General features: G+C 35.1%; 1 protein-coding gene across 6 annotated transcripts in view; it reads left to right on the top strand.

Annotated features, from left to right (window-relative positions):
- G2E3 (G2/M-phase specific E3 ubiquitin protein ligase) overlaps positions 1 to 14053 on the top strand; it is a 60451-nt gene that overhangs the window by 18966 nt on the left and 27432 nt on the right. For 3 of the 6 annotated variants that reach the window (XM_034937381.3, XM_055097443.2, XM_055097442.3), the window contains exons 2-5: positions 2840 to 2923; positions 3052 to 3092; positions 8693 to 8790; positions 11357 to 11458. In XM_034937381.3, the coding sequence (XP_034793272.1) occupies positions 3056 to 3092; positions 8693 to 8790; positions 11357 to 11458 (237 nt within the window). In that variant the 5' untranslated portion in view covers positions 2840 to 2923; positions 3052 to 3055. The remainder of the gene's footprint in view (positions 1 to 2839; positions 2924 to 3051; positions 3093 to 8692; positions 8791 to 11356; positions 11459 to 14053) is intronic. The other 3 variants (XM_034937380.3, XM_055097441.3, XM_034937382.3) reach the window with 2 other exon arrangements.

Raw genomic sequence — 14053 nt, forward strand, 5'->3', positions numbered from 1 at the left:
TAAAATTCATATTCTTGAAGGAAAACATCTAAAAGAAATTATGAAATTCAACTGAAATATGTGAATAGTACTTATTTTTTTACTAAGGTTTTGTTTTGGAGACTTGTTTGAAATAAAGTGATCCTCATTCAGGATTTAGAAACAAAAGTTATACTCCACATGCTAGGGATTAGGAAGAAGGCTAATGTGAACTGATCAAAAGTATGAATTATGGAATGCCTTTAGAATATTCAACTTTTAGGTAATTTGATACTGTTATAATTTCAAGCTTAGAGAAAAGTTGTAAGAATGGCATAAGGAACTCCTATATATCCTTTATCTAGATTCACTAAATGTTCATTTTGTGCCATTTGTGTTATTCTTTGTCTCATCCTAGCCCAGTCAGCCTAACACCACCAGGGATAAACCAGTAGTCTGATAAAATTAAGTTTATTGACCCACGCCAGTGAGAGAGAGTGCAAACAAGAGGGACCACAGGGCTTCTTACCAAATGGAGTTATAGTAGATTTTATACAGGATTTTGGAGAAGGATAGCATTTAGGTAAAATTTAAATGCACTACATTTTGTGGTGTCTAGGTTGGATGACAGTGTAAATCTGTGTTGTCGAATGACTAAAACATCCTTTATAAATTAAACTTTTTATGTTTAAGTGAAGTACTATTTATCATGTGTTTATGGAATTTTCTGCAATAAATTCATGTGTATGGATGGATTTATATGTTGAATTCATCACCAGAGGTTGAACTGTAGAGAAGTCCTTTAAGAGGAGGCATTTTATCTTCCTATTATATTTTATCAATTTTAAGATGGACTCAACCCTTCTACACACACGCTTCTTTCCATATGGATATTCAGTTTTTCTAGTACCATTTGTTTAAAAGATTTTATTTTCCCTCGTTGAATTGCTTTGGTGTCTTTGTTGAAAATGACTGGAAAAATGTGGATCTGTTTCTGAGTTTTATTGAGAACTGGTCTTAGATGTATCAGCATGTTTAAAATGATGTTCTATAGATTGTGATCCTCAATCAATTTGTTCACTTAAGGCAGTTCTGTAGTTATTGTTTTGAGAATGTATAAACATCAAAAGCGCCATCGTATACCTGTAGAGAATTACTAGTGCCTCTAAAAGAAAGAAAAGAAAGAAAAAAATCCAAGAGACAATAAAGGAGTGCTCCTTTAACCCTGCATTAATAGTTGTGGAGAGGAGCTAGGAAAAATAGTACTCTAGACCTACTTAACTCTAAAGCCCCCTTAAAACTGGGCTCTTAGTTGTTTTATACATTCTTTTAAGAATACCAATCTTAATGGCATAGAATATTATTTTGTAAGGAATAAACAAAATATTGAAAGCTTAGAGTCAAAGCCATTTAAGAGATTTGGACTATGACTTTTTAGGAAAGCACAGAAATGTATATGAGCAAAACTATGTTTAAATCCAAAACACTTTTTACAGTCAGTATGAAATATAAATTCTAATTGTAAGGAAGCATTGTATAAGTTTAATTTGGTTAATCAGTCTTCATAAAATAATCTGTGTCCTACATTTTGTGGTGTCTTAGATTTGATGAAATCTGATAGCAATTTGTATTTGTGGTTTTCACTCTTTGATATATAATATTCTGTATTATTTTTTGTTCTCTTTCATTATTTTCACATGAAGTGCCATGGTGTAACCTGCAGTCACTCAGTTATGGGTTAGTGTATTCCCACTAACTAACTCCTTGACCTTGGACAGGTGTTTAACCTTTCTGAGAACTGGTTTTTGCAACTATAAATGAGATTATATTTACCTAGTGGCATTATTATGTTTTATTCTTTTCCACTTAAATACCAAGAGATTGCACATACATTGTACTTAAATCTCATTAACATTTCTAGTAGGCTGTTCATATACCCTTGGTGAAGTGAAACTTTAATGTTATTAAGATGTTGGTCTTCCTTTCTTTGATCTTTTAGAGAAAAGTTATATTTCAGTAATGATTGTAAGTATTTTTATTTGTTTAACTAGTGGAGAGTGAGGAGATAGGGACAGACCAATGTCTTTCAGTATGTAAATGGTTGAGCACTACTGTACTAGAAGAGGTAACAAGACAGTCAGGTGCCTGCAGCCCTGTATAGAATCCTGGCAAATGCAACAGCCACAAATACGGTATAGACTAATAAAGGATTGTTTTTGTTTTTTTGTTGTTGTTGTTTTTGAGATGGAGTTTCGCTGTTGTTGCCCAAGCTAGAGTGCAATGGTGCGATCTTGGCTCACTGCAACCTCCACCTCCCGAGTTCAAGCAATTCTCTTGCCTCAGCCTCCCGAGTAGCTGGGATTACAGGCGTGCACCACCACGCCCTGCTAACTTTGTATTTTTGGTAGAAACGGGGTTTCACCATGTTAGCCAGGCTGGTCTCGAACTCCTGACCTCAGGTGATCCACCCGCCTCAGCCTCCGAAAGTGCTGGGATTACAGGTGTGAGCCACCAAGCCCAGCCAAAGGATTGTTTTATAGGCTGCACAAATACGAATGGCATGGCTATTGATGATGTGATTTTTCTTTTTTCCTAAATGATGAACAATTCTGGGTAAAGCTTTGAAGAAAAATTAAATAGAAATTTCCTTGATTGACATAGGAGTTGTAGTTCTGCAAATATAATTTGTTAATATGTAAAATGGGCTTAGGTTCTAGGTTAATTACAAGTAGATTTTTTTAACCTACTTGAATGTCCAGATGGAAATTTGAAAGTCTAGACTATTGTTTGTTGTGTAGGACTGTTTGGAGCATTGCAAGATGTCCTATAATCCTGGCCTCTTTCCACTAAATACCAGTGGTCATCTTAATTGTTTTGACAGCTAAAAAACATTCCCTTCAATTTAAAAAATGTTCCCGACTCTTAACACCCCAGTTGAGAACTACTGATCTTAGATGTATTAAAGGTAAGAAAAATTTAAATACTAGAGTATTAGATGACTTATTTGTCATTATGCATTGACTGCATTTAATAAAAGTTGTTAATTTGAGACTTTTACAATTAAGATGACTGTATTAATGTTATTTTTCCTAGTAAAATGAATGAAAGTAAACCTGGTGACTCACAGAACCTTGGTAAGTAACTGTATTTAAAATAATTTTATTACAATGAGTGTTTTAAATATGTTACTTAAACATTAGGACTGAAGAGGAATGAATTCCCTGGCAGAAGCTTAGTTTGTATGTCCACGTACTAAAGTATAATATTGCATATATTTATTTCAACAAAAACCTATCAGAAGGCAATTTATTTGCCAAATTTTATATTTATTTTATGTATATAAGATATGGCTCGTATCTCAATAAAACAGTTATTTAAAGGAAAAAATGCAGATGAGAACAATTTAAACAGTGTGTAAAAGTTTAACAGGAAAAGGAAAACTGGCCAGGTGCAGTGGCTCACGCCTGCAATTCCAGCACTTTACGAGGCCGAAGCGGGCAAATCACTTGAGGTCAAGAGTTCAAGACCAGCCTGGCCAACATGACAAAACCTCATCTCTGCTAAAAATACAAAAATTAGCCAGGAGGCGCATGCCTGTAATCCCAGCTACTCGCTAGGCCGAGGCAGGAGAATCGCTTGAACCCGGGAGGCAGAAGTTGCAGTGAGCAGGGATCGCACCACTACACTTCAGCCTAAGTGACAGAGCGAGACCCTGTCTCAAAAAAAAGAAGAAAAGTTAAAGAAAATAAAAGGAAAACTTACCTCTACGTGCTCACAACAATCTTCCCAAATAGATGCGGTCCGTTTTGACCTTTGCTTTTAATTGTTGTTTTCTTCATTTATTATAAACAGTATCTGTTGTCTTGCTACAATGAAATATGAGGAATTTAAATGATTACACTCTTCTGCCACTTCTACCTCATCCACTGTATTTTAGATCCTTTTAAATTCCCTCTAAAATTAAAATATTATTCTTACAACTCTATATCTTGATCATTACTTTTAAAGTATCTTTTGACACCACATTATGTTGGATAAGGAAATTTATGCTCCTAAACCTCTTCTACTTTCTTTCCCTGCTTCTACCTCCTGCCTTCTGTCAGCTATGCTAATAGTTCTGAAACTTTTAGTACTTCATGGACTACCTCTATGCATTTGCCAAATGCAAATACACATCTACTATTGATACTTTTTCCTAAGATGGACTGTTTCTTTATTTACATGAATGTATTTAAGGTAGAAACTTTACTTCATTATTGTAATAGAAACCAGTATCATTTACTACACTAGACACCAATCTTAATAATAAATATAATGAAATCAGGACAATTTTACCAAATTTTAAACATTAAAAGCAGGAAGGTACAAATGAATATAAAAATAATCTACTTATAAAAATGCATGCCTGAAACCTAGTCTGTTCTGCATTCAAGGCCCTCCATACTGGGTAGAGGGAGACAGGGGGAGAGAGGAACAAATGGAAAACCACAGGTCCACAGCATACAGCAGATGTACCTCCATCCAGGGTTCATGGCAAGAATTTCCCCTCTTCTATAGTTTCAGCCAGTTCACAAGGACTCCTCTTTTGTCGACTCAGCTAATTCTACATAATCCTCTTTCTCTTGAGCTTTATGCACACTTGCGGGTAAAAGTGTAGGTATTGGGGATGGAGTTAAGGTGGAGCTTACTGGTGTAGAATGTCCAATATGAACAAATGGCAATTTGCTGGAGTTAATGTGAACAGCTCCCTTGTATGGAAGGGAAGGAAGAGGAGCTGAAATCTTTTAAAGGGTTAGGAGAGATACTTTGAGTTATGACTTATCCCTTTAAACCAGAGTGAGGGAGGGCAGAGTAGTTAGGCTATTTCACTATATTAAATACGAGCTCATCTTATTTCTTTTCAGTTCTAGAATCTATTTGGTGAGCAGCCTATTAACAAATATAATACCTTTTAACATGTGACATCTATTCTTGATTACATGTATTATTCAAGGTAAATAATACTAGTTTCCATAACTGGTAAACCCTGACATCTTACTGGTTTAAAACAAGAGAAGTTTATTGCTTGGTCAGGTTACAGTCCAATGTGCATGGTTTAAGGAAGATGGAGCAGTTAGGGAGTTTCTGCGGTATGCAATCATTTAGAGATGCAAGCACCCTTCATCTTGTAGGGATCTACTTCTTAGGGATCCTGTCTTTTCAGCTAGTGATTTTCAACTTGTTTCATTAGCATCTTAATAAAATTTTCTGTATAAATAAACATGTAACAGAAAAGATTAGTTATTATACTAACATTCGGTTCTATGTATATGTCATATCCTGTTAATTATTTTAATATACACTGTCTTACTTAGTCCTCACTAAGGCATAGTTTGAGGTAGGTACTATTATCCTCATTTTTATGATGAGGAAATGGAGTTATAAACCACTAGTGAAGTAAGCTAGTCATGGAAAGACAATACTGCATAATCTCCCTTATGTGTGGAATATAAAAAAGTCAAACTCATAGAAACGGTATAGTGCTGGTTACCAGTGGTTGGGAGGATTGGGAGATGTTGGTGAAGGGATACAAAATTTTATAATAGACTGGTGGAATAAGTTCAAGAGATCTGTTGTACAACATGGTGACTATAGTTGATAACAATGTATTGTATACTTGAAAATTAGTAAATTTTAAGTATTCTCACCACAAGTGGTAAATATGTGAAGTAATGCATATGATAATTAGCTCCATTTAGCTGTTCCACAATATGTACATATATCAAAACATCGTGCTAAACATTGTAAGTATATACAGTTTTCTAAAAAAGCATTAGTTGAGTCTTAACTCAGGTCTGTCTGACTCTTCAAGTTGTATTTTTGTGTGTGTTGGGAGGGGTGGATAAAATAGGCATAAAATTCATACTTTAACTATTTTGAGATATACAGTTTGGTGGCATTTAGTACATTTACAATGTTGTGAAACCATCACCACTATCTAGTTCTAAAACATTTTAATCGCCCTCAAAGGAAACTCTGTACCTATTAAGTAGTCACCCCTCATTTTCCGTGTCCCCAGCCCCTGGTAACCACTAATCTGCTTTTTGTGTGTCCCTGTGGATTTACTTATGTTGGATAAAGTAATCCATAAGTAAATTGAGTAATATTGTGACCCTTTGTGTGTGTTTGACTTCTTTCACTTAGCATAATATTTCTAGGTTTATTCATGCTGTAGCATGTATTACTACTTTCATCCTTTTTATTGCTGAATAATATTCCATCATATGGGCATACCATATTTTGTTTATCCACTTATCCATCCTTTGATGGACATTTGGCTTGTTTCTGCTTAGCTATTGTGAACAGTGCTGCTATGAACATTAGTTTACAAGTATTTGTGTGAACATCTGTTTTCAGTTCTTTGGTATGTATATCCAGGAATAGAATTACTGTGTCATATGGTAACTCTTTGTTTAAATTTTGAAGAACTGCTGGACTATTTCCCAAAGCTCTACATCATTTTATATTTCTACCAGCAGTGTGTGATGGTTTTGATTTTTTTCCAGTCCTTTGTCAATACTTGTTATTGTCAGACATTTTGATTACAGCTATCCTTGTGAGTGTGAAGTGGTATCTCACTGTGGTTATTATTTACATTTCTCTGTTGACTGCTGACCAGTGATATTAAGCATCTTTTAATGTGTTTAATGGCTCTTTGTATATCTTCTTTGGAGAAATGTCTATTCAAATCTAGTGCCTATTTTTAAATTGGATTGTTGGTGATTTTGTTGTTATCAGAGTTTTTTTAATGCATCCTGGCTACTAGACCTTTAGATGTGTAGAGTGTCTTTCACTCTCTTGATAGTGTCTTTTTTTTTTTTTTGAGACGGAGTCTTGCTCTGTCGCCCAGGCTGGAGTGCGGTCACACAATCTTGGCTCACCACTGCAACCTCCACCTCCCAGGTTCAAGCAATTCTTCTTCCTCAGCCTCCCGAGTAGCTGGGATTACAGGCACACACCACCATGCCCAGCTAATTTTTGTATTTTTTTTTTAGTAGAGATGGGGTTTCACCATGTTGGCCAGGCTGGTCTCGAACTCCTGACCTTGTGATCTGCCCGCCTGGGCCTCCCAAAGTGCTAGGATTATAGGCATGAGCCACTGTACCCAGACAATAGTGTCCTTTGAGTCACAAAAGTTTTACATTTTAATGAAGTCCAATTATCATTTTTTTGTTTTGTTACCTGTGCTTTTAGTATCATGTGAACTCTGAGAAGCCATTGCCAAATCCAAAGTCACACAGATTTACCCTTATTCTTTCTGCTAAGAATTTTATTGTTAGATCCTTGGCTGGTTTTTAATTAATTTGTATATATGGTGTGAGGTAGGGGTTCATCTATGTTCTTTTGCATGTAAGGAGCTAATTGTCCCAGCACTATTTGTTGAAGAGACTATTCTTTCACCATTGAATGGTCTTGGCACTCTTGTTGAAAATCATTTGACCATAGATGTATATATTTATTTCTGGACTCTTCTTTTTCATTGATCTATATGTTTATCCTTATGTCACTACCACACTGTTTTGCTTACTGTAGTTTTGTTGTAAGTTTTTAATCTTCTCCCCTTTTTTTTTTTTTTGGTTAGTCTAGTTAAAGGTTTATCAGTTTTGTTGATCTTTAAAAAGAACCAACTTTTTTTTTTTACTCCCTCTATTGTTTTTCCATTCTCTATTTTGATTATATCTACTCTATATTTTTTTGTTTCTTCTGCTAGCTTTGGGTTTAGTTTCTTCTTTTTTTCTAGTTCTTTAAATTGTAAAAGTAGGTTGTTGATTTGGGATTTTCTTTTTTAACATAGGCTTGCATGAGCCTAAACATCAGCCAGAGGTGAGAGCTTAGGATTTCTTGGGTCATTTCTGAGTATGTGTACATCTCTGGGCATGCATGTGGACTTCTAGATTCTCCAGTTATTATGCAGAAGGTTTTCCAAATTTTTATTCCCTCATGTACCCTCTTTTCCCAGTTTCTTCTTTCCTATGGCTTTCAGTCTATCTGCTGCTTTCCCTATCTGTTATCCCTTGTCCTAGGCTGCTACAGCTAGTATATTTGTTTCAAATGTTTTTTGACAAACAGCAGAGGCTCCAGCCCTGAGAAAGTTCTGAGGCAGGTGAAAGAAAGGCAAGCATCTGAGCTCATCCCTCAGGGAGCCATCATACAGGTCAAAACAATCACATTTTTTAAAGAACAAGGTCCATTTTACCCCCTCTTGGACCAGTAATCTGCACCAGGAACATGGGCCACCCCAAGACCACTGCCCAGCTGGGCAGTGGGGAATGGTAGGTGGGTAAGTTAAGATGTTCTCATCAAAATTAGTAGTTTGTTTCTTCATTAAGCATTCTCCTAATTTTTGTAAGTTTTTATTTAGATTGTACAGCTTCTAAAAAGTTAATTCTAACAGTTTTTGGCAGTTTAATCAGAGTTTTGTAGTTCCCCAGTGTGTCATTTTCAGTGATGTTACTTCATAAATTGCCATTTTAACTACACACTGAAATTCATCATTAAAGACTGGTGAAGAACATAAAGTTACATTAATGTTTCAGAAGTAGGTATTGGAAATTTTAAGTTACTGATATCAATATTATATGATTTGCTCTCTCAGAAAGAATTTAACACAGAAATTTAGAGAAGCACCAATTCCATAGGGTTTTTTTGAAATATTTAAATATATTTTTATATCTATTTACTTTTTCAATGTTAGCTTGTGTTTTCTGTCGAAAAAATGATGACTGTCCTAATAAATATGGAGAAAAGAAAACTAAGGAGAAATGGAATCTCACTGTACATTACTACTGTTTGGTGAGTATAATTTATAATTAAATTCTAGAAATTTGGTGTTCTAAAGAAGATAGTAAGATTCTGACACTGATTTCTGAGAATTGGATAAGTCATTTAACTTCTCCAGATCTCATTTTGTCTATCTCTAAAAATAGACATTTTGTTTTTTGATATTGAATTCTAAGATTCTGAAGTTACTTAGTACATATAAAGACCTATCATTATTTCTTGTTTGTTTGTTTGTTTTTCTTTCTTTCTGTTTAAGGCCTAAGTGAAAAAAGGAAAAAATGATTAGGTCTATAAAGGAGGTATTTCTTTTACCACTTTCTTATTTCATTTGTTGCTAGTGATAAATCTGAGAAAAGACTTGTTTGAGGGTTCAGGGAGTAGAATAAAAGTATTTTATTTCACACAGAACCTGAAAAGAAACGTCTTGGCTAAAGGTAATAAATATTTTTGGAAAAGGAAACCACTTACTTTATGTATCACTCAGAAGAAAGCAAACGAGTGATTTCATACTCAGAATTAGTCTCCCTTTGTTCCCCCTCCCCTCCACCAATTTCTCACCTCACTGAATTCGTGCCTTAAGATATTAGTGGCACATTACTACCTTAGCATGCCAGGCTTGCATTAGTACATACAGTGTTTCTTGATACTATATAGTTATCTGCTGCTTAAAAAATTATTCTGAAATTTAGCAGATAAAACGTTTGTCATCTCACATAGTATCTGAGGGTCAGGAATTTGGCTGCGCTGGATAGTTGAGGCTCAGAGTCTCATGAGATTATCATTGAGATGTCAGATTACAGCTGAAGACTTTACTAGGTTGCAGGATCCATTCACCTCTGATGGCTCTGTCATGTGGCTTTTGGCCTCAATTTCTCCTAGCTAGCGTCAGGAAACCTCAGCTCCTTACCTCCTGGGCCTCTTAGTAAATAAGGCTACTCGTGGCATGGCATCTGGCTTCTCCCAAAGCAAGTGATGAGAGAGAGAGACAGAGAGAGAGAAATCAAGATGGAACCATATGACCTAGTCATCACAGCCACACACTAATGTCACTTTTGCTTTATTCTATTAGAAACAAATCATTAAGTCTAGTAGCCCACACTCAAGAGGAATTAAGCCCCACTTCTTGAAGTATCAACAAATTGTGGACATATTTTCAAATCTACCACCATCCATGTTAAAATTATTTCAGTGCTTCTTTGAGAAACCACCTGAAGTATTCCTTGGTCCTCTAAGACTACAGTCTTGTGCCTCAGTACCTCATAGGTTAAATAGAGTAGTAGACTGGCCTGGGAGCTTATTTATAAGAGAACATGAAGTTGTCATTCCAAATATGTTTATAAGTTACAGACGATTATGTTTTGCAGTAAAAAGAAAATCTTTTCATTTTTGTAAGTTTATTTTACTTTTTTTTCAGTCAGGAAAGGATTATTTTACTTTTCTGTAAAGTAAAAGGATTATTTTATTTTTTTCTATAAAAAGTAAAATAAAAAGTATTATTTTACTTTTTATGCAGTAGAATTAGGAGAGCCATTTTATCTGTCTGCAGGTTATGTTTTCATAACAAATTCTTAGTGTGTGTCACTTGTTATCACTTGTTTTTCTTTACGATATACTGGTTAAAATTCTAATCACAAATTTGCTCTACGTGGTGTTTTCGAATTATGTAATACATTTAAGTTGATCAGATCAAAATTTCTCTTATGTTCTGTCTTATTCAATGAATATAATACTTTAAAAAAAAAAGTACTGACCCCAGACTTAACCCTTTTAATATTCTATTTCATTATGAACAGAAAAGTATAGTGATATTACAAATGGTAATGGAATGCTAGAGCAGAAAGAGACTTAGATATAGTCTAATCCAGTGTTTTTATTTTCATGTTTAAGGTTTGAGACATTAATACTTGCCTAGGGTTCCAGAAGTTTCAGCAGAGCCTGGCTTGCAAGCCAGGATTTCTTATTCACATTCTACACTTTTTCTGATTCAGGCTTTCTTAACATGTATAAACAATGAAGCTTAAGTCAAATTTTTAAAAAGTCAAACATTTATTACTGTCACATTGGGGGTTAAGGAAACTTTTTAAAATCAAACATTTATGTTAACTAGGGTTCAATAGGTTTTCTTGTAAATAAAGCCTTAATGATTCAGAATTCAGCTAGATTTAGAGTTAGCCTGAAATGTCACTGAATTAATCTGAATTGTCTCCATCTGTATTCACCACTCCTTTTTGTTAAGCTTAATTGTAGGTGTTTTCTTTCTTTTTTTCTTCCTCTAACCCACCTAACCACTCACTGCCTTCTTTCCTATCTTTTCTTTTTCTTTCTTTTTCTGTTACTTCCTGGAATACTTTTAGAAACTAATTAGGATATACAAACTGATAATATACAGTGCCTTCTAAATCAAACAATGTAAGTAGCCTCTTACTTTGACCATGAAAAATAACTACTATAGATAACTACTTGAAATTTGAGCCATTTTATGTCTGCTTTTTATTAGACTGAATAGTATGGATATATATTTTTTTAATGCCCAACTAGTTTCTTAGAGTCTATTTTCTAATTGAGAATATATTCATAGTTGATGTCAAGTGGAATTTGGCAGAGAGGCAAAGAAGAAGAAGGAGTTTATGGTTTTCTAATAGAAGATATCAGGAAGGAAGTGAATAGAGCTTCTAAACTGGTAAGTAAATTATTTTACTATTAAGTAATGTCATAAATATTGTCAATACTTGGGAAGTCTTTTCTATCGGTTTCTGTACTAGAAATTTATGACTTTGATTATAGGTTTCAATGCATATTTTGTCATTTAAATATGGTAAGTTTTAGGAGGACAGTTTATATTTTTGCCCATTAAAGAAAGCTTAATTGACCCTGGATAATACATGTGACAATACTGACTTCACTTCCTTATCTTATTCCAACATGTCCATCAGAATTGACCATCAGAATTATGATCTGATGGTCAATCTTCTCTGACCATCAGAATTATGATCATAACTCCACTCTGCTGTTCTCTAAACCTTTGATCCTGAGTCAACCCAACTATTTACTTTTTTATTCTTATACCTCAGTTTCTGAGATTGGAATGTTGGGTTGAATTAGAAATTACACAGCTTTCCAGACTGGCAATTCATGATCTCCATATCTCCTGACCCTTCTCTAATATTGTGTGATTATATTCAGTACCCTTTTCTATTCTCTAGGATAGGCATTCTAAACTTTAACTCCTTGCTCATTCAGTTATCATTTGTGCATCTTCTATATAACAGCCACTATGCTGTATGCAGGGAAACGTCTCCATATTGTCTAAGTAAAAATAATGAGAAAGAATGAGAAGATTTGAAGTACAGGGAGTTCTGTTTAGAGAATGTGATACTGGCATTAATGATTTTCATGGGGGAGCATTTTGGGTGATGAAGGGATTCATCATTACACTGGAGGGGAAATGAAGGACACTGACACATTATAGTTGAAGAAGTCAAAGAAAGATTATCCCATAAATGCTGAAGTTGTTTAGACTTTGTTTTGACAGATGCCAAAGTCTTGAGGTGGAGGAGTGACTAGGAAGTTAGCAGATAACAGAAGGGTAAATGTCATTAGGCTCAAAGGTCCAAATTTTTCAACGTGTGAAAATCAAGTAGTGGCCTATAATATTCGACAGAGAACTAAAATAATGTTCTCTTTGTCCCCTTTCCTGCCCCTGTCCATGTCCCACCCCATGTCAAGTCTGGAAATTAAGGAGGATGGAAAAATAAGCAGCTTTATTCAAGAAGGTCTACAAGGGAAGCACATAGAAACATTTATTATTTTAGTTGAGGCAAAGAAGTGGAGGCAATTATTTTTGAAGATATCAAGAAGGTAGGAGAGTTAATGGTAAAAACAGAGGTTCTAGGGCACAAGGAAGAACCTTGGGAGAAAGGTGAGCATGAATCTAAGGACTACGTGAGATGTTAAACGTGAGATATTAGTATCATAATTCCTAAACTTCCTGGTGATAGTGAGCTTGTGGTAAAAGGTGGTCTCTAAAGGTCCCCTTATGGTTTGGAACTACAGATTGAATATCCCTTATCCAAAATGCTTGGAACCAGAATTTTAGATTTGAAATTTTTTTCAGATTTAGGAATATTTGCTTACCAGTTGAGCACCTCTAATCTGAAAATCCAAAACCCAAAATGTTCCAATGAGCATTTCCTTTGAGCATCATGTTGGCACTCAAAAAGTTTCCTATTTTGAAGCATTTTGGATTTTAGATTTTTGGATTAGGGGTATTCAACCTGTACTTATTTTCTTAAAACATCTGAATCCTCTCCAAGTATATTGTGAACCCTTGAAAAGAAGAGTCTCATTTGTGAACTCAAACTAGAATTCCTTGTTGTCAGTTCATTGGGAGAGTTTCAGGTTGGCAGGTATTCTCCAGTGACCTAGGTGGTGCTCAGAGGGGTCAGCAGTAACTCTGTAATCCCTGAATCAGCGACCATTTTAATTGCCATCTTAAGGGTTCCAAGGTGTTTTAGGTACTGTTCTGTATTTTGCTAATGATTGATTCATTTAATAATTTTTCTATTTATGTACCACTGTTACATTTCAGTTAGCGGCACTGGTAGTATATTCATTTCCTAGGGCTGCCATAGCAAATTGGCTGCTTAAAACAAATTTATTCTCTCACCATTCTGGAGGCCAGAATTGTAAATCAAAGTGTCAAAAGGGTTCCTTCTAGAGGCACTAAGGGAGAATTGATTCCATGCTTCTCCCCTAGCTTCACATGGCTGCTGGCAACCTTTGGAGTACCTTGGCTTGTGGCAGCATAACTCCAATCTGTTTCTATCTTCACAAGCCTTTCTCTGTATATGCCTGTGTCTTAAATCTCCCTCTCCTTTCTCTTGTAAAGACATCAGTTATTTGATTTAAGGACTACCCTAAATCCAGGATGATCTCAAGATCCTTAACTTAATTACATCTGCAAAGACCGTATTTCCAAGTAAGTTCACATTCACAGGTACTGGGAGTCGGGACCTGAGCATAACTTTTTGGAGACCACTCTAAATCCACTGTAGGTGTCTCAACACTTTTTCATTTGGTCAGAATAGAGTGATCTTAGCCATTTTTTTACAAATTGGTTTATAGTATTTTCCTATTCTTCTTGGTGAGTATTGCCTAATTTATGTGCTTTCTCTTGAGATTTCAATGAGGTGTTTATGTATATAGCTTTTATGTTTATAAACCCTTCAGTTTAAAATATTTTAGTAGGAAGGAAAAGGGGCTTCTCTGTCTTATC

The sequence above is a fragment of the Pan paniscus genome, chromosome 15, assembly GCF_029289425.2.
Source record: "Pan paniscus chromosome 15, NHGRI_mPanPan1-v2.0_pri, whole genome shotgun sequence".
In the NCBI taxonomy this organism is placed as follows: domain Eukaryota; kingdom Metazoa; phylum Chordata; class Mammalia; order Primates; family Hominidae; genus Pan; species Pan paniscus.